Source organism: Oryza sativa, chromosome 1, assembly GCF_034140825.1.
Source record: "Oryza sativa Japonica Group chromosome 1, ASM3414082v1".
In the NCBI taxonomy this organism is placed as follows: Eukaryota; Viridiplantae; Streptophyta; class Magnoliopsida; order Poales; family Poaceae; genus Oryza; species Oryza sativa.
Genome location: NC_089035.1, coordinates 32,656,911 through 32,677,155, shown reverse-complemented (window position 1 = coordinate 32,677,155; position 20,245 = coordinate 32,656,911). Strand labels below are relative to the sequence as shown.

The window sequence follows — 20,245 nt, the reverse complement described above, 5'->3', positions numbered from 1 at the left end:
GCCAAGCCTCACAATGTGGATAAATTTGATGTTGGAAACTCGGAGTATTTATGGTGGATAGAGTATTTATCGTGGAAAGAAGCATCGTGTGGTAGAGGCCATAGAGCCTCGCTCCCGGCTAGCACTGCCAGAACGAATACAAGTGGACGCTCGCCCGACCAACCAGAAGCAGAGCCCGTGCAGATTGTGGCGGCGATGCGGCCTCGTGCTTTTGCTCCCCCTTGCCTGCCGGGCAGTGGCCCGCTGCCTGGCCTGGCGGTCCCCGGGCGCGGCGACCTCTTCCCGGCTGCCGGCAGCGTCGTCGGCAGGAGGGCCGCTCCCGCTCCCGCCGGCCGGGGCGCCGTCGCTCGCGCAGTGGACGGGCCGTCCGCCGCTGCGGCCGTTGCCGCCGCGGCGGCGTCCGCCGCGGCGGACGTCCCGCCCCCGCAGATCACGTGGCAGATCGTCGTCGGCGCTGTAGGTGCGTCCATGTTGTCGTACGCTTCGGTTCGGCTTCGCTTCCTCATCACTTCCCACAAATTGTGATGTGCTTGATCATGGTATGGTATTGACCGGGTTTTGTGCAGCTGGAGTGACTCCCTTCGTCGTCGCCGGGGTCGAGTTCGGCAAGAGAATTGTGAGTGTTGGTTTACTGTTTCCTTGCTCGCTAGTCGCTAGCTGCATGAAATCTGCTGAGTAGAATTGCACCCTCCAGACTCCAGTCCTCTTTGCTGCCCCTCTAAACTGAACGCAAAAATACTACTCCCTCCGTTCCAAAATATAGCAACTTTTAGTTAGATGGGACATAGAGGCATGTCCAGATTCGTTAGTACTAAGATTTATCCCATCCAACCAAAAGTTGCTATATTTTGGGACGGAGGGAGTACTTATCATGAAAGTGAGGGTTATGCAATAGTGACAAATATTTGGGAACGGATGGAGCAGCTAGTTGTTAGTACTAATGTTCATTAAACAGTTCTTATTGACAGTTTGACACTGAAATACGAGTGTGAAGAGGATAGTGCTTATCGATCAGACATTCAGAGTTTCAGACCATTCCTTACCAAGTTTTACTGTCCTTCACTTGATTATTGTCTTCTCCTGTATTTCAGATTGCACAGAAGAAATGTGAAATCTGTGGAGGCTCTGGGCTTGTGATGAAGAAGGATTACTACGTTCGCTGCCAAGGGTGTGGTACGTACTGAATCCTCTGTTTCAGTATGTTTGCAGCAGCAATTTTTCAGGACTTGAACTGTGTGGTGTGCTGACAGTATGATAACTGACAATGTGTGTCGCCGTGTTTCATTGACAGGCGGTTTTCTTCCGTGGCAGTCATGGAGAAGATTCTTCACCGGCTGAAAATCGTTAATTTGAATCGTGTTGATTAACACTAGCACTGCAGTTTGAGTTGGACAAGGAGGATATGGCATGACCAGACCAGGTCAATATTGTGTTTATAGTTGTTGTTGTTGGAAATATAGTCATTATTCGGTATATTTTAATCCAAGAAATTGAAACTATGATCATGGCATAAGCAGTGTAGGGTGATCTTAACATAACCAGTAGCATACTATGCGCATCATGAATGTCAGAAACAGGAACATACCAGTAATGCGATAACATGCTAGAGGCATCATGTAGAACAGGAACAAGAACATAGCGCACACAGTATAGCGCTAACAATGGGAACAGGAGTAGCGCTAACAGCAGTAGAAGGAGAAGATTATACCCCGAGAATGGCCCTCCGCTGGATGGTGAGGCAGAATTGCCTCCGTTGTTGTAGTCGTTCACGGCACCTCCTCCTGGCGCACCAGCTCCGGATCCAGCTCCTGTCGGCGTCGGCGGCGGCGCAGCTCCTGTCGGCGGCGGCGCACCACCGCCGCCATTGTTAGAATAATTGGGCTAGGCCCAACTTATAATATTAAATCTCAAAGGCCCATAATAAATGTTGAGGATAATAATACCACCTCTGGATTTAAGCGAGAAATATCTCAACCTAAATAGGGAGTTATTAGAGGCTCCCTGTTGACCAGTTGAGGTGGGGGTCGGAATGCCACACGCGCGCGCGCGCGCCGGGCCGTGGCCGTGGCCGAGGCGTGGCGTGGCTGGCGGCGGGCGGGTGTCACGTCGCTATCCTTTTGCAGCCACTAACCCACGTTCCCACGATTCCCTCCGCAACAGCGCGTCCACGTTCTTTCTCCTGATAGATAAGGAGGCCGCGAGTCCGATCCGAGTTCCTCGCTTATTTCCCGGTGTTAGTTTCTCCTTCTCCGCGCCTGAGTTGCTCTCGCTTCCCCGCTTCTGATCTCTTGCGCGCACGAGAGATTGGAAGAAGCAGTGCCTCCGAAACCACACCTTCGCCTGAGATCTGCACCGGGTAGGCGGGTGATCAGGTTTTTGGGGAGTGCCTCCTGCACGACTGCTCATCGCCATGTCTGGAGTTGCTGCCGCCGCTATTGGCGGAGGTGGTGCGCCGCCGCCGACAGGAGCTGCGCCGCCGCCGACGCCGACAGGAGCTGGATCCGGAGCTGGTGCGCCAGGAGGAGGTGCCGTGAACGACTACAACAACGGAGGCAATTCTGCCTCACCATCCAGCGGAGGGCCATTCTCGGGGTATAATCTTCTCCTTCTACTGCTGTTAGCGCTACTCCTGTTCCCATTGTTAGCGCTATACTGTGTGCGCTATGTTCTTGTTCCTGTTCTACATGATGCCTCTAGCATGTTATCGCATTACTGGTATGTTCCTGTTTCTGACATTCATGATGCGCATAGTATGCTACTGGTTATGTTAAGATCTATGCCATGATCATAGTTTCAATTCCTTGGATTAAAATATGCCGAATAATGACTATATTTCCAACAATCCAAAAACCTGATAGGTCATTTTCGGTAGTTGGCTTTGCTGCTGCACTGAAACCACATGCTTTTGATGGTTCAAACTATAAGAGATGGAAAGCACGTGCACTATTGTGGTTGACAGCGATGCAGTGCTTCTATGTTTCACGGGGTAAACGAAGTGAACCACCTCTTTCTCCTGAGGAAGAGGCTAAGTTCGAGGCTTCGGATTGCCTGTTCCGTGGAGCATTGATCAGTGTACTCACTGACAACATAGTGGACGTGTACATGCACATGCCTTCTGGGAAGGACATGTGGGATGCACTTGAGGCCAAGTTCGGAGTTTCTGACGCCGGTAGTGAGCTGTATGTCATGGAGCAGTTCTATGACTACAAGATGGTCGATGACCGTTCTGTAGTAGAACAAGCTCATGAGATTCAGATGCTGGCTAAGGAACTTGAGAACAACAACTGTGAGTTGCCGGACAAGTTTGTGGCGGGTGGCATTATTGCCAAACTACCACCTTCTTGGTCGGACTTTGCCACTTCTCTAAAGCACAAGAGACAAGAGTTCAGTGTTCCTGATCTCATTGGCTCTTTGGGTGTTGAGGAGAAGGTGAGGGCAAAGGACGTCCGGGGCAAAAAGGTTGAGGGAGGTTCTAGTGCCAATATGGTACAGAAGAAGAACCCTCATGCATCCCACAACAACAAGAAAGTCAAGCCTGATGTCAAACCCAAGGCTGCAACCAATTTTAAGAAGAAAGGCAAGGGAAAGGCAAAGGGAGACTGCTTTGTGTGTGGCAAGTCTGGGCATTGGGCCAAGGACTGTCCTGAGCGCAAAGACATGAAGTCTGCCAACATGATCATTAGCGAGGGCGGAGGAACATCGGGGTACGGTAAAATATTACCTACAGTTCTCTCTGTTTTTCATTCACCTGATTGGTGGGTGGATACTGGTGCTAATATTCATGTATGTGCTGACATTTCTCTGTTTTCTTCTTATCAGGTCGGGAGAGGTTCCTCCTTGTTGATGGGAAACGGGTCGCTTGCGGCTGTTCATGGTGTTGGTACGGTCGATCTGAAGTTTACTTTGGGAAAGACCGTGCAGCTGAAGAACGTGCAGCATGTCCCTTCAATAAAGAAGAATCTAGTTAGCGGCTCTCTATTGTGTAGAGAAGGTTTTAGACTTGTGTTTGAGTCCAATAAATGTGTCGTATCTAAATATGGGACTTTTGTTGGAAAAGGTTATGACAGCGGAGGCTTGTTCCGCTTTTCTTTGAATGACATGTGTAATAATCATAACGCTGTGAACCATATTAGCGAGAATGATGAGTCTAATGTGTGGCATTCGCGACTCTGTCATGTGAATTTCGGTTGTATGATGCGCTTAGCTAACATGAGTTTAATTCCAAAATTCACTTTGGTCAAAGGTTCCAAGTGCCATACTTGTGTTCAATCGAAACAACCTCGCAAGCCTCACAAGGCATCTGAGGCGAGGAATTTGGCACCTCTGGAACTTGTTCATTCCGATTTGTGCGAAATGAACGGCGTGTTGACTAAAGGGGGAAAGAAATATTTCATGACACTGATAGATGATTGCACTAGATTTTGCTATGTGTATCTATTGAAAACAAAGGATGAGGCATTGCATTACTTTAAAATCTATAAAGCTGAGGTAGAAAACCAACTTGAAAGGAAAATCAAACGGTTGAGGTCTGATAGAGGTGGGGAGTATTTTTCCAATGAGTTTGCATCCTTTTGCGAAGAGTTTGGAATTATTCATGAGATGACGCCTCCCTATTCACCCCAATCAAATGGGGTGGCCGAAAGAAAGAACCGTACTCTAACTGAGATGGTGAATGCCATGTTAGACACTGCGGGGCTTTCCAAGGAATGGTGGGGTGAGGCAGTTCTGACTGCGTGTCATGTCCTGAATAAAATTCCAATGAAGCACAAGGAAGTAACACCATTCGAGGAATGGGAAAGGAAGAAATTAAATCTCTCATACCTACGAACATGGGGCTGTTTGGCCAAGGTAAATGTACCTATAGTCAAAAAGCGGAAACTTGGACCAAAAACTGTTGATTGTGTGTTTCTTGGTTATGCTATCCACAGTGTGGGTTATAGATTCTTAATAGTAAACTCTGGAGTACCCGACATGCATGCTGGTACAATTTTTGAGTCCAGAGATGCTACTTTCTTTGAGAATGAATTTCCTATGAAATATACACCTAGCACTTCTAGTAAAGAAACTGTCATGCCCCATGAGCACTTTGCACCGATAGAACACAATGATCAAACGCCTGAGGAAAATCCTGAGGAGGACAACATTGTAGATACTCGCAAGAGTAAGAGACAAAGGGTTGCAAAATCCTTTGGAGATGACTACATTGTATACCTCGTGGATGACACCCCAAGAACCATAGAAGAGGCATATTCATCTCCTGACGCTGACTACTGGAAGGAAGCAGTACGCAGTGAAATGGACTCGATTATGTCTAATGGTACTTGGGAAGTCGTTGAGCGTCCATATGGATGTAAGCCCGTAGGATGCAAATGGGTTTTCAAGAAAAAGCTTAGGCCTGATGGTACAATCGAAAAGTATAAGGCAAGGCTTGTGGCCAAGGGTTATACCCAAAAGGAAGGCGAGGATTTCTTCGACACATATTCACCAGTTGCTCGCTTGACTACGATTCGAGTACTACTTGCTCTGGCAGCCTCTCATGGTCTTCTCGTCCATCAGATGGACGTTAAGACAACTTTCCTAAACGGAGAGCTGGAGGAGGAGATCTATATGGATCAACCAGACGGGTATGTACTAGAAGGTCAGGAGGGAATGGTGTGTAAACTATTGAAATCCTTGTATGGCCTCAAGCAAGCACCTAAGCAATGGCATGAGAAGTTTGACACCACGCTTACATCTGCAGGCTTTGTTGTGAACGAAGCTGACAAATGTGTATACTATCGCTATGGTGGGGGAGAAGGGGTGATCTTATGCTTGTATGTCGATGACATACTGATCTTTGGGACCAGCCTTAATGTGATTGAGGAGGTCAAAGACTATCTGTCCAAGAGTTTTGAAATGAAGGATTTGGGAGAGGCTGATGTTATTCTTAACATCAAACTACAAAGAGGAGATGAGGGTGGGATTACACTTGTGCAATCCCACTATGTGGACAAGGTTTTGAGTCGCTTTGGATATAGTGACTGTAAGCCAGCTCCTACTCCTTATGATCCCAGCGTGCTATTAAGGTAAAACCGAAGAATAGCAAGGGATCAACTGAGATACTCTCAAATCATTGGTTCATTGATGTACTTGGCTAGCGCAACGAGGCCTGACATCTCATTTGCTGTAAGCAAGCTGAGCCGGTTTGTCTCAAATCCGGGAGATGATCATTGGCAGGCTCTGGAAAGAGTAATGCGCTATCTAAAGGGCACTATGAGCTATGGAATTCACTATACCGGGTATCCAAAAGTACTAGAAGGGTATAGTGACTCAAACTGGATATCTGATGCTGATGAGATAAAAGCCACAAGTGGATATGCGTTCACACTTGGAGGTGGCGCTGTTTCCTGGAAGTCTTGCAAGCAGACCATCTTAACGAGGTCAACAATGGAAGCAGAACTTACAGCACTAGATACTGCGACAGTTGAGGCTGAGTGGCTTCGTGAACTCCTGATGGATTTGCCAGTGGTTGAAAAACCAGTGCCAGCTATCCTAATGAACTGCGATAATCAAACAGTGATTATTAAAGTGAACAGTTCAAAGGACAACATGAAGTCATCTAGACACATCAAGAGAAGACTGAAATCTGTCAGAAAGCAGAAAAACTCCGGAGTGATAGCATTGGACTATGTCCAAACGGCTAGAAATCTGGCAGATCAGTTTACCAAGGGGCTACCACGTAATGTGATAGACAGTGCATCGAGGGAAATGGGCTTGATACCCACCTAAGGTTGCATAATAGTGGAAACCTGTCCATTGTGATCGGAGATCCCGTGAATTTGGATGGTGAAACAAATTATTGTGTGACTGAGAGAAGAGACTCTTGAAAGGGGCTCATTTTCATGATGTGCTTCTCTTCTTTCCTGCATGGTAGGATGGCTTATGTCTTAATGTGATCCGAGTGGCTTTTCCAAGCAGAGATGTTGACCTGCAGAACATCTCAGAAGGAACACACCTATATGAGTTCGACTGCTAGTCACAGTCTATGAGGTTTGGGCAATCTCTAGATACTCATGAAAGGCCTGGAGTTTGACTTATATGCTCCAAACAGAGGGGATGCGAACGGCAGCCCAGTACCAGTCAAGGTTCTGAGTGAAACCTGATCACACAAAACTTACAATTCAAGGCATAGTCCATTGTTCAGTTGTGGTCTGATGTAGCTCATTTCCTAGGTGGAAGTTCAACTTAACAGTCTCCACAAAAACTCTGATATATCAAACAGGCACAGCCTTGAGAACATTTCTTATGAGCCTTGAAATTTGGTGGGGATTGTTAGAATAATTGGGCTAGGCCCAACTTATAATATTAAATCTCAAAGGCCCATAATAAATGTTGAGGATAATAATACCACCTCTGGATTTAAGCGAGAAATATCTCAACCTAAATAGGGAGTTATTAGAGGCTCCCTGTTGACCAGTTGAGGTGGGGGTCGGAATGCCACACGCGCGCGCGCGCGCGCCGGGCCGTGGGCGTGGGCGAGGCGTGGCTGGCTGGCGGCGGGCGTGCGTGCGTGCGTCACGTCGCTATCCTTTTGCAGCCACTAACCCACGTTCCCACGATTCCCTCCGCAACAACGCGTCCACGTTCTTTCTCCTGATAGATAAGGAGGCCGCGAGTCCGATCCGAGTTCCTCGCTTCTTTCCCGGTGTTAGTTTCTCCTTCTCCGCGCCTGAGTTGCTCTCGCTTCCCCGCTTCTGATCTCTTGCGCGCACGAGAGATTGGAAGAAGCAGTGCCTCCGAAACCACACCTTCGCCTGAGATCTGCACCGGGTAGGCGGGTGATCAGGTTTTTGGGGAGTGCCTCCTGCACGACTGCTCATTGCCATGTCTGGAGTTGCTGCCGCCGCTATTGGCGGAGGTGGTGCGCCGCCGCCGACAGGAGCTGCGCCGCCGCCGACGCCGACAGGAGCTGGATCCGGAGCTGGTGCGCCAGGAGGAGGTGCCGTGAACGACTACAACAACGGAGGCAATTCTGCCTCACCATCCAGCGGAGGGCCATTCTCGGGGTATAATCTTCTCCTTCTACTGCTGTTAGCGCTACTCCTGTTCCCATTGTTAGCGCTATACTGTATGCGCTATGTTCTTGTTCCTGTTCTACATGATGCCTCTAGCATGTTATCGCATTACTGGTATGTTCCTGTTTCTGACATTCATGATGCGCATAGTATGCTACTGGTTATGTTAAGATCACCCTACACTGCTTATGCCATGATCATAGTTTCAATTCCTTGGATTAAAATATACCGAATAATGACTATATTTCCAACAGTTGTCTATAACATATCTCCACTACAAATGGCCAAATAGGTTCATCGAGATGTATCACAATAGTACACTGTAATCATGGTCATGGTTCTTCTGTCTATACCATGCATATGACGCAGCATATGACCATCCTCTGAGAGTCTATCAGCCCAAAATCTCATGGGACGTGCGTTCACGACAACTACTTGTGGTCTTCTGGAGCTGTAAACAAGAATTATCTAGCCATCAAGCTAAACTATAACCTTCCAAAAGCGGCATACACGTTTCGTTCGTCATGTATGCAAGATCTACTTCGTGATGCCTCAGTTTATTCGTTCGTCAATGCAAAGCGTTTTGATCACCGAACAAACCCATGTCTGCGATATGAGCAAACTGAGTCTGGCCTCGAATCTAAATACTCCTACATAGGTTTCATACTTTCATCGCAAGGACTATAATAACTGGAGTAGTTAGGTTTATGTTTAGTTCAACTTGTCTTTCAGCCCAGAAGATCACATATCGTCTCCACGTGTGCGTCTGGTTTGACTCGAGGACCACGATACAAGATGTTAATTGTTAAATGGGTCACTTCCTCATCTCTCTAGGCTAATGTAAAATGGTATGAGGCTGACACCAAAATCCAACTAAATCATCGGATGATCTCACAGAGTCCCGTAATGAGCCTTTTCTGATTAAAAATTGTAAGTTGGTGTTACCAACACAACAACACTTATCAATTTATCATTTTGAGTGTGAGATTGTAATAATTGGTTGTAACTCTTTAAAAAAAAAGGCCGGGACGCCCCATTTCATTATCAGAAAAAGAACCATGGTGTGTTCTGCGGCTTCTGCCATCTACTCATGGCAAGATCTACTTCCTGATGCCCAAACTGCTGGTCGCGCCCCTGACATCAATCGTCGCACCATCCATTCGATCGGTTTAGATCCGGCGCGCGCCGGACGCGCGGTTCTCTTCGGTTCCAGGCAGCCGGCGCGCCCATCCCGACTTGGCGTGATTGCCGCGGATGCAGTTTAGTTGGTTCCGTCGCGTAACCTCCCTTATCTCCTCGCTTCCCATTCCTGGGCTCTGACTCGGACGCCCTTTTGTCCCCACCCGCCGATCCGCCGCCGCGAGCCCGCGACCGCGAGACGAGACGAAACCAACTCGTCCCCCTCTTGATCCCCCGTCTCGCTTCGCTCGGCGGCCGCGCCACCTCCAAATCTCCAAGCTCCCCGACTCGGCGACTCCCACACGCCATGCCCATCGCGCCCGCGGCTTGCAGCCATCAAACCCCCCCGCGCTCTTTCGCCTCCTGAGCCCGTCCGCTCGCCCGTGGCCATGGACGCGATCAGCAGCGAGGCGCCGGTGGGGGTGTTCGCGATCGGCCCGTCCACGGCGCTGGGCCGCGCGTTGGCGCTGCGGGTGCTGCTCTGCGGCTCCCTGGGGCGGCTGCGCCACCGCCTCGCCGCGGCGCTGCGGGCCGCGCTCCCCGTGGCGGCGGGCTGGCTGCACCCGCGGGACAACACCCGCGGGATCCTGCTCGCCGTCTGCGCCGTCGCGCTCCTGCTGCGGGTGCGGGGGCGGGGCGGCGGGCGCGCCGGGGTCCGGGCGCGGGTGCAGTCCGCGTACCGGCGCAAGTTCTGGCGGAACATGATGCGCGCCGCGCTCACCTACGAGGAGTGGGCGCACGCCGCGCGGATGCTGGACCGCGAGACCCCGCGCCGCGCCACCGACGCCGACCTCTACGACGAGGAGCTCGTGCGCAACAAGCTCCGCGAGCTCAGGCACCGCCGCCAGGAGGGCTCGCTCAGGGACATCGTCTTCTGCATGCGCGCCGACCTGCTCAGGAATCTCGGCAACATGTGCAACTCCGAGCTCCACAAGGGGAGGCTGCAGGTAACTGCTCTAATCTTAACCTGTATTACGCCCGCAAATTTGATGCAATTAGATGGTTGTTAGGAGTTAGGATAGCTAATTCTCAGAACTTCAGCAATGCTTCTACTTTCCCTTTGTTACAACTGAAGTAAAGTAATTCCATTACACTAAATCTGCGAAGTGGATCCACTTCCATTACACACACCAAGATAGTCTTGGAAATTTTTTTCACTTTGTTCGGATGATTTGTTTGTGTTATGTCAGTACGGCAACAAATTATACGAAGTACTCATATTCATAGTGATAGCCTGATAGGATCCCCTTTTGATGTCCCCATTGGAGCATCTACTCAAATGTCTATTCTTATATATCACTATGTCATATTGCCAGGTGCCGAAACTCATAAAGGAGTACATTGAGGAAGTATCTACTCAGCTGAAAATGGTATGTAATTCTGATTCAGACGACTTGCCTCTCGAAGAGAAACTTGCATTTATGCATGAGACAAGACATGCCTTCGGTAGAACAGCCTTGCTGCTAAGCGGGGGTGCTTCTCTAGGTTGTTTCCATGTGGGTGTTGTGAAAACATTGGTAGAACATAAGCTTCTGCCAAGGATAATTTCAGGATCTAGCGTTGGTTCTATAATGTGCTCCATAGTAGCAACAAGGTCATGGCCAGAGCTGGAGAGCTTTTTCGAGGAGTGGCATTCCTTGAAGTTCTTTGACCAGATGGGCGGGATCTTTCCCGTAGTTAAAAGGATTTTGACTCATGGAGCTGTTCATGACATTAGACATTTGCAGACGCTTTTGAGAAATCTTACCAGCAATTTGACATTCCAAGAGGCCTATGACATGACGGGCCGGATTCTTGTTGTCACTGTGTGTTCTCCAAGGAAGCATGAGCCACCTCGATGCCTGAACTATTTGACATCACCTCATGTTCTCATCTGGAGTGCAGTAACTGCTTCCTGTGCTTTTCCTGGTCTTTTTGAGGCCCAAGAGTTGATGGCAAAAGACAGATTTGGAGAAACAGTTCCTTTTCATGCTCCTTTCCTGTTGGGCTTGGAAGAAAGAGTTGGTGCTACAACTCGGCGTTGGAGAGATGGGAGCTTGGAAAGTGATTTGCCAATGAAGCAATTGAAGGAATTATTCAATGTGAATCATTTCATAGTAAGCCAAGCCAATCCTCACATAGCTCCACTGTTGAGACTCAAGGAAATTATCAGGGCTTATGGAGGCAGTTTTGCTGCCAAGGTGCGTGTCAAAAACATTCCATATTGCATTCTTTATTTTTGATTGTTTATTTACTTGAGCTGTCTGTGATATAACTTGATATCGATTTCATGGTGGGAAGGATTTTTATTTTCACTTGGATTGCTACATGATATAACTTTCAGTATTTCAGGCATGTTTGTGGCTTAGTAGCCTAGTGTAGAACTATGCTCAGCAAGGTTTAGTTCACTGCAGATATTAGTTGAATTTTATGTCTGATGAATAATTCAATATACTAAAACTGCTATGGGCAAGCAGGGGAGGAGACAAGCCTAGGGAAATTAGGGTTTGAACTCTAGGCTTGTCTCCTTAATCTCTTCGAAATCCATTTAAAAAGTGAAAAAACTATGTAAAAGTTTGAAATTTAACAAATCAGATTAGTTGAGCCCTAGGCTTATGAATTTCCTTGCTTTGCCTCTATGGGCAAGCATGTATTTAAGTGCTTTGTTGTATGATCTCATAGATTCTTCAATACTATCTGTATGTAGTTGGCTGAACTTGCTGAGATGGAAGTTAAGCATAGGTGCAACCAAATTCTCGAACTTGGATTTCCTTTAGGAGGAATAGCCAAGTTGTTTGCTCAAGATTGGGAAGGTGATGTCACAGTTGTTATGCCAGCCACGCTTGCTCAGGTCTTTAATATTTCCCATTCCTTTCTTTCACAAATATCCTTGGCATTAACTGGTAAACTTACAAATGAATTCTTTCTTGTTATCATCAGTATTCCAAGATCATACAGAATCCATCTTACGCTGAGCTTCAGAAGGCTGCAAATCAGGGTAGGCGATGCACCTGGGAGAAGTTATCAGCCATTAGGGCAAATTGTGCTATTGAGCTGGTACTAGATGAATGTGTTGCCCTGTTGAACCATATGCGTAGGCTAAAGAGAAGCGCGGAAAGAGCAGCAGCTTCACAAGGACATGGTCCTACAATCAGACTCTGCCCATCTAGAAGGATTCCATCATGGAATCTCATAGCAAGAGAAAATTCATCTGGTTCCCTTGAAGAAGAATTCCTTATATCTCCTCGTACAAACCATCATGCAGATGGAGGAATTGCTGGACCATCTAACAAAAACCATCATGTCCAACAAAATGTACATGATGGCAGTGACAGTGAATCTGAGAGTATAGACTTAAACTCATGGACAAGAAGTGGTGGCCCTCTTATGAGGACAGCCTCAGCCAACAAATTCGTCAGTTTTGTTCAGAATCTTGAGATTGACACAGAGTTCAGAACAATTTCATCGAGGGAAGACAGAACTGATGTTGTAACACCAAATGCTAATTTCTTGGTTTCTCAGGCAATTGGTAGAGAATCTGTTGACAACAGTGCAATGCCTATTACTCCTGATAGGAGCTTGGGCAATTCAGGTTATGATCCTCATGATAGTAATGTCCCTAGATCTCCATTTGGTTGTTCAACAAGTATCATGGTTTCTGAAGGCGACTTACTGCAACCCGAAAAGATTGAAAATGGTATTCTGTTTAATGTTGTGAAAAGGGATACTCTTCTAACACCTACAGGTGGAGTTGAGCTTCAGGGAACATCGCAGGAACCAGACGTGGAAACAATTCAGACAGAGTGCCTTGATGATGCTTCGGATGACGACGATGTGGGATTAAATGCTGGTGATGAAGCAGCAATTGACCCTAGAGCAAACATGAGCAGCCAAAATACACAACACCAGGGGTCTTCACTAGAAAATATAAATCTGTCCTCTTCAGTAGATTGTGAAGCTGAAACAATTACTAGTAAATCAAAGGGTTCATCTCTTTTTGATATTGGTATGGAGATTCGTCCAACAATCTTGAGCACGGAAAGTAGTATGTACGAGAGGTCTTCTGCAAAAATAGGACTGAGGACAGTGCATGCAGAATTTATCAGCAATCCAGGTGCTGGGAAGGGAGAAGTTGACTCAGGGGCTGCTAATAAAGAATTTTCCTATTTTTCTCAAACAGCAGATACTGTTATATTTTCAGAAAGCTGTGAAACTGGGCAACATCATGAAGTGAATGTAGAAGCTTTAACCTCATACCCTGTTTCAGTTCTGGAAGATGATAGGTCTGGTGGCTTCAATTTGAGTGAAATAATGGCTACAACTTTCATTGCCGAAGCTGATGCTCCAATATCTAGAAGAGATGAAGTTGAGCAGCATAACGGATCTCCAGTGGAAACATTCCTGGACACAGAAACGGTACAAGCTGGGCCTTGCAGTTCTACTTTGGAGGGCAACAACACCAACAATTCCGAGGAAATGCAAGTTGTTTGCACCTCAGGAACCAATTAGAAGTCAAGACAAGAAGGGAAGTTTTGGATTTATCATATGAAAAAACAACTTCAGTGCTCGTTGTAAATCATATGCAGATGTGCGCCATGTTCTGTTGTCGATTTAAATTCGCACATTACGGAATATCTTGTTATGTATTGTAGGTTAGTGAACTAGGGAAAGAGGTCGCTGAACTTGATGAAATTCCTCGTAAATAGGAAAAGAATGTCAATGGTTTTGTTGAAGCTGCTGCTTGACAAAAGCAAAACAAATTCCACTTCTGCGCAGTACTCGCTCACCTTATCACTAGGGTGATGATCAGTTCGTACAATTGTGGAAGATTAAGCATCATCAGGGTGATGATTAGTTGGTACATTGTACTAGAGGGAGTAGGAGTACTAGGTTTAGAGATACAAAAACTAATTAGTTGACCCGGGACTTCAGGTGTTGCCGAATGTCACCGTTGCGTGGTCGTTTCTTGGAGACGTCGTAGACGGACACGATGATGCTGGCGGTGGCGGGCGGATGAGCAACCCTGGGCACGACGAACGCGTAGCAGTCGGCCGGCAACGACCCACCGTCGAGGGCCGTGCTCCTCACCGGGAACTCCGACGACGACCGCCACCCCGTGGCGCGGCAGTGGAACGCGACGTGGCACTCGAACTTGGGCTTCGCCTTCGCGCCGGCATGGGGATCCAGGAGGAGCACGGCGCCGGCGAGGCCGGCGGGTCCGGCCGGCGCGACGTCGACCAGGAACAGGTGGCCGCCGTCCACGTCGCGGAGGACCCGCTTGCCCTCCTGGACCTGCAGGTCGAACGCCCTGGCGCGCCTGAACTCGGTGGCGGGCGGCCAGCCGTGGCCGCCGGTGAAGTGCGCGGGCAGCGACGAGGTCGCGCCGGCGAAGCCGCACCCGGGCTCCGGGCAGAAGCACGGCGCGTGCGGGCACCCGTCCTCGTGGCTGTCGCTGTCGTGGTAGGCCGTCTTGGCGTCGCACCCGTAGCCGGCGTTGCGGCAAGGCACCAGGATGGACCTCAGGATTTGCTCCACGGCGAAGCAGCGGTTGTACGCGGTGTCCATGGCGCAGACGTGGCACCTGTTCTTGTCCGGGAGCTTGCCATGGCAGGACGAACAAATGACATGCCCAACTCCACACTACCAAAAAAAAAAAAAAGAGGACCCGAAAAACAGGTTAATCAAGATCAATACATGGTGAATGTTGCTCATACATCCATGGTAGAAAGACAGAAAAGGAACCAATTTTACAATATTAGAGACAAGGATGATTGAGTACCTGCAAGACTGGAGGCTTGAGGGGATGACAGCAGACGGTGCAGTCGAGTACCTCCAGATCGACGGTGGCATTGGTGGCGACGGAGCTCCTCTGCCCGGCGCTCTGCTCCATCGCTATTCGCTCCCTCTCTTCTTCTTGATTGCAAATTTGCTGCGCAACGGCTAAAAACTCAAAACTTTCTTTGCAACCTTTTCATTTCGTCAGGCTAGGTGCAGTAGGAGTGTGGTAGTACTAAAACTGGTAAGCCTGACGGATTTGACGTTTGACAGAAGCCAACGGCTTTTGCTCGGAGGGAGCTGCATTTTGATTTTTGAAAACGCCTTTCATTTACCTTTTTTTAAAGTACATTGGAACACATGTACTAGGTTAAATCAATATTTTCACTTAACACTATACTCCCTCCGTAAAAAAAAAACCAACCTAAGAAGCTAAACGGAGCCTAAGAAGTATGGGATGAGATATAATCTAGTACAACAAATCTGGAAAGAAGTCTGACCAAATTTTGTTGTGACGGAGGGAATACATCTTTACATAAGTCTCCAGTTTGGACTCCGGGTGATCAAAATAAGCGAATATGTGAGAGAACTTCATATGATTTACACACGTATAATTATAAAAGGCAAAACATTTTATGTTTTCTTCCTTCTTTTCGGTGTGAGCGGTAATTAACTAGTTTTACCTTTTCTTAAGTAAATTTTACATTGGGCCATATGTTTTGATCAAGATTTTGTTATAAACTAGGGTTAAATCAATATTTTCACTTAACAATATACATCTTTACATAAGTTTTCAGTTTGGACTAGGGTCTAAGGGTAATCGAAACAAGGGAATATGTGAGAGAACTTCATATGATTTGCATACGGATAATTATAAAAGGCAAAACATTTTATGCTTTCTTCTTCTTTTCAGTGTGAGTGGTAATTAACTAGTTTTATTTTATATTTTTATTTAAATTCAAAAATAACTAGTTTTATTTTCTATTTTATTTTTGTTCATTTGCCCCTACGTATAGATCATTTTGTGCCACTTTTAAACATGTTCACATCATTATTTTAGTGTGATTTGCTAAAAAAAAGTTGTTTTGTGATTTGCAAATATTTTTTTAAAGATATTTATCTTAATACTATGGCACTATGGATGATGATTTAAACTAGCTTTTCTCTGACAACTTCCTTTGATGTGCTCATCCCAAGTCCAAAGTGCCAACTAGTGCAAAGATATGTAATGTTAAGTGAAAAGGTTGATTTGGCCATTTCCCATTGTGAAACTTTGTTAAAAATGTATGGTGCAATGTGAAATTTACTTCTTGGTTTAGGACTTTTTCCTTCCCAGTGTCTTATTGCCACTTTGTCCACCAAAGGTTGGAAGTGAATCATGTGAAGCAATTTATCCTACTAGTGTTCACCCGAGAAGAGAACAGAAGGTGCGTCCCTTGTTGCCTTGGCACGTAATTTAGCCTCTGCTAACCAATGACCTAGAGCAAAGGTATAAAACAAAAGGCGATACAATGGCATTGCCTTACTTACTACTAGGTGCAACTAATTTGAATTCAAATATGCGTAGCGGTTTCTACCTGTTCGAGATTATTGACTGGATTATTGTTGCGGGCTATCTACTTTATTCTGGGATAAATTAAATATTTTTAATCTAAACTTATAAATGGCTTAGAATAAGTGGTCTAAGCAATGCATTAGAAGAAAGTTTTTTTTTAAAAAAAACATATTCTCAAAGGTGTGGAACAAATAATCCACATCAAAAATCCAGTGAAGTAGAAATGAACATGTTTTATACCACTTATTTCTCTGTCGTCCAAACACCCAAAGATAATAATACCCTTGCTATAGGAAATCAATGTGTATTTTGTCTAGAAGTCCAATTCTTCTAAGCTAAATGGATGATTGATTATCTAAATTTATGATGATATTCCAAGATATAAAGTATGAATTAACTATTACCAAGTTGAAAAGTTGTTTCTAAAAAAAGTATTATAAGAAACTTATAGATAGAAAACTTTTGCAAAAAATGCACCGTTGGGGAGCTTGGGAAGCGTGCTCATGATAATCAATAATCCAAGGAATAAGATCGATCGTGTGTTTATTGGCTTATCAGCTGCAACCAAAATTTGAATGTTTGAAACTTAGTTTTAGATTTTAGAGTTAATTTTCGGATTTATTCATCATAGTTTATTTTGTAGTATTGACTTTTAAACTGGTAATAACCCATAAATTGTTTTGGATTACTTCATTCTTTTTTGGAGTAAAATATGGGTACTACAATACATGATGTAAACTACGCATAGTGAGTCAACTTATGTGATTGGTTTGTGCATGCTCAAATCCAAAATTTTGGATACGTGTTGTTGCTTTTGACATGCTGAACTCTTGTGCCACAAGCAGTCAAAGCCACAGTTTTTGTGGTGCTCAAAAGACTCGCCAAACTTTTAATGGAAGTCCAACTAGTGATTTGAGTGCCTAGCCAACTTTTAATGTATATAATAGATAAGTGATATTTTTTTATATGATCTACAAACAAGCTAACACGTTTCAATATTTGAAAGGTTTCAAAGTTGTTTGCATCTCAAGACTTTAACCGCGTTCATAGAAGTGATGGAAAATATTCCTCACATGTTCATTATGACATATATGCAAGTCACTCTATCTCTTACACTCCTTTTTATGCTCCTTTTTATGGATCACAAATTAATATTTCTTGAAGGCACATGGTTATATATGTATCGATTGTTAATTAGATAAATGGAACTTGTGTACTCATAATATTTAATATAGCTATTTAGACGGGAAACAAAATTATTATTGTTCTTATTCCAACCATCCAATATTACATAGCTACAATAAGCATGCAGTCTTTTATTTCTTGTAATTTATTTGGAAACCATCCCTAGCAATCCAAGCCTATACTATAATGATGCAGTCATGATATCTTGGAAGTTACTGTAGGCATGACTAGGAGTGAACACGCCTGACTCCACTCTCCTGTTGTGCTTGAGTCTCCTAGCTTCTTCTCTTGAGATACGATATGCATTTGCCAAAACATTGTTAGGAAGTGCACGGAAGATGGAATTCTTTCCCACGATTTGGCTAACAATGGAATTAGGGTTGGTTTTGAATGCAATATATAAGCATCCTTCTCTTTGTGCTTTTTTCACAACTACATGGTGTTGTGGTATAATTAGCAGCTGCCCAGGACGAACCTCTCCATCAAACACTGTCTTTCCATTGTTGTTGACAACTTGAACCCGGCATGACCTTGAGTAATATAGACAATGCTATGAGCATTGATGTTCCAAAAAGGTGAAAGGAGCGCGTTCTACAACAAAAATATTATAAAAAGTTGTCAGCATATTTTTTAAAGCTTTTCTTTGCTAAGATAATATATCTTGTGATTTTACCTGGTACAAATTTACTTTCACGGCACTCATTTGTAGAAGATTAAGAATTGGAAACTTCTGCACATTTAGATATGTGATCCTTCCTGCTCTAGTGTTGTATGTATCAGTGAGGTTCGGGTTGTCAATATTCTATCTTACCCTCATGGTACAAAAGGTCTCATCCAAACCATTAGAGTGACCACCTTGAAATTGTTTTTGTTGATATTGTGTTTGTCTATACTCACTTGGTTGCACCTGTTCTTGTTGTTGCTCTTGCACTGATGCATATGGTTTTAGAAATGCAAGCCCATGCTCGACAAGAACAATTTCTCCGCGTTGGTCATTTTGACATTGGAGTTGCCTTGCTACTCCACTGCTAATGCCAAGAGCCTCACTAAGCAGTTCAACACTAAATCCATCAAAGATGTTCTTCGAACTCTCCCTTGCCTTGGATCTATACAATTATTGACCAATCTTATTGTTGCCAGCTAAAAAGAAATCCTATCAATCCATAAACAAAATAAATCAGCATGTCAAAGAGAGAACTGCAATAAATCAAACGAATTCAAAGAATGCTTGGGTTGTTGGCAATAAATAAGCTATGATTAATTACCTTTTTTCTAGGATCAAGCTGGTTAGCACTGTTATATATATATCAGTGACGTATATGGCAACAATTGGTACATCACCATCATTGTAGCACCAATGAGCTACACCAGCAGGCAATGCAACAACATCTCCCTATCTGAAACGATGGATCTGTTGATGTTCATCTATGAATTTATAATTTTGGCTTTGTCCCTTGAATGATTGGTTTTGCCCGGATTGTTGAAACTATTGTTGGTAAGCCTGAGGACATCCTGGGAAAGTTGGTCCTGTTACACCTCTACCTACAAATCCAGGATTCCACATTAATAAAAGGATATAAAAGCAACAATTATCCAATATATACTTAAATAGATGCACGAACCTTGGATGATATACACTAGAGTTACTCCATTGGAGTAATGAGGTAGTAGAAGACCTCTAGGTTCAATAACTCGACGGACAACAAATACTCCGGTACACTGAAATAACTTATTAGAGATATCGTAAACCTCGGTTGTATCAGCTTGGGACCTTACGGTGCGAATCGGCTTGAATGCCTGCAAATGATCAAATCTGCACTCTCTTGGATTTCCACGGTGAGAACTCTGCCATTGACTAGTACTTTGACTTAGAAATTGGGCTAATGAGCCATGACACAAGAGGAACAAGCAAATGGCAGAGAAAACTACTGGGAATTTGATGGTTGCTATTTTTCTTGTGGACTAAACTCAATGCTTTGTGTGAAACGGTAATATATTTTGGTCTTTTTATACTGATGTGAAGTATCTTCGTTCAAAAGTTAAGATAAAGTTTGTTAATGTCCAGATGTGGAATGACTCATTAGATAGTAAGGTACACGGAAGGTGGATAGATGAGTGTGGACTCACAAACATGCATGAGCGGCACATTGTTATTTTCAATTTTCTTTTCTTTTCCTTTTATTTTATAGGGATCCTTCTTGTCATGTTCTACAATTAAAAGATTGTTTTTAATCTGGACCGCATGTTGTGTATTGCTTTAATTTTGTGATGAAATGTTTTGGTTGAGCATATGATTTAAAATAATCGGTTGGATTTATTAGTATGTTTTGGAGTTACGAAAGATAAATAAGTCGTAATCTCATTATGTGATGTAAAACAATCAGTTGTGCCTGCTATGTGGTCACGGAAGGTGGATAAATCATAGCCACGTCATATTACCTCTTGTATTGCTACATGACAAACACATTGTTGTTTGTTTATGAAAATATATACTCCCTCCTTCTATAAATGTTTGACA

General features: G+C 44.9%; 3 protein-coding genes and 1 pseudogene across 3 annotated transcripts; 2 read left to right on the top strand and 2 right to left on the bottom strand.

The window, feature by feature from the left end:
• The first annotated feature begins 170 nt into the window (after positions 1-170).
• LOC4327025 (uncharacterized) lies at positions 171-1,499 on the top strand. Its single transcript, XM_015759659.3, has 4 exons — positions 171-460; positions 567-616; positions 1,092-1,173; positions 1,292-1,499. The coding sequence occupies exons 1-4, from the start codon at positions 196-198 to the stop codon at positions 1,336-1,338; spliced, it is 444 nt and encodes a 147-aa protein (XP_015615145.1). The 5' UTR covers positions 171-195; the 3' UTR covers positions 1,339-1,499.
• A 7,878-nt stretch (positions 1,500-9,377) lies between these two features.
• LOC4327023 (triacylglycerol lipase SDP1) lies at positions 9,378-13,981 on the top strand. The gene is made up of 4 exons (XM_015765899.3): positions 9,378-10,180; positions 10,550-11,413; positions 11,920-12,063; positions 12,153-13,981. The coding sequence occupies exons 1-4, from the start codon at positions 9,623-9,625 to the stop codon at positions 13,719-13,721; spliced, it is 3,135 nt and encodes a 1,044-aa protein (XP_015621385.1). The 5' UTR covers positions 9,378-9,622; the 3' UTR covers positions 13,722-13,981.
• On the bottom strand, positions 13,674-15,154 carry LOC9269391 (E3 ubiquitin-protein ligase SINA-like 10). The gene is made up of 2 exons (XM_015783858.3): positions 14,992-15,154; positions 13,674-14,852 (listed from the first exon to the last, which is right to left on the bottom strand). Exons 1-2 carry the CDS (start codon positions 15,100-15,102, stop codon positions 14,124-14,126), a joined length of 840 nt encoding a protein of 279 aa, XP_015639344.1. The 5' UTR covers positions 15,103-15,154; the 3' UTR covers positions 13,674-14,123.
• Positions 15,155-17,822: 2,668 nt separating this feature from the next.
• LOC107277680 (glutelin type-A 3-like) lies at positions 17,823-19,291 on the bottom strand (annotated as a pseudogene).
• Between the last annotated feature and the right edge of the window lie 954 nt (positions 19,292-20,245).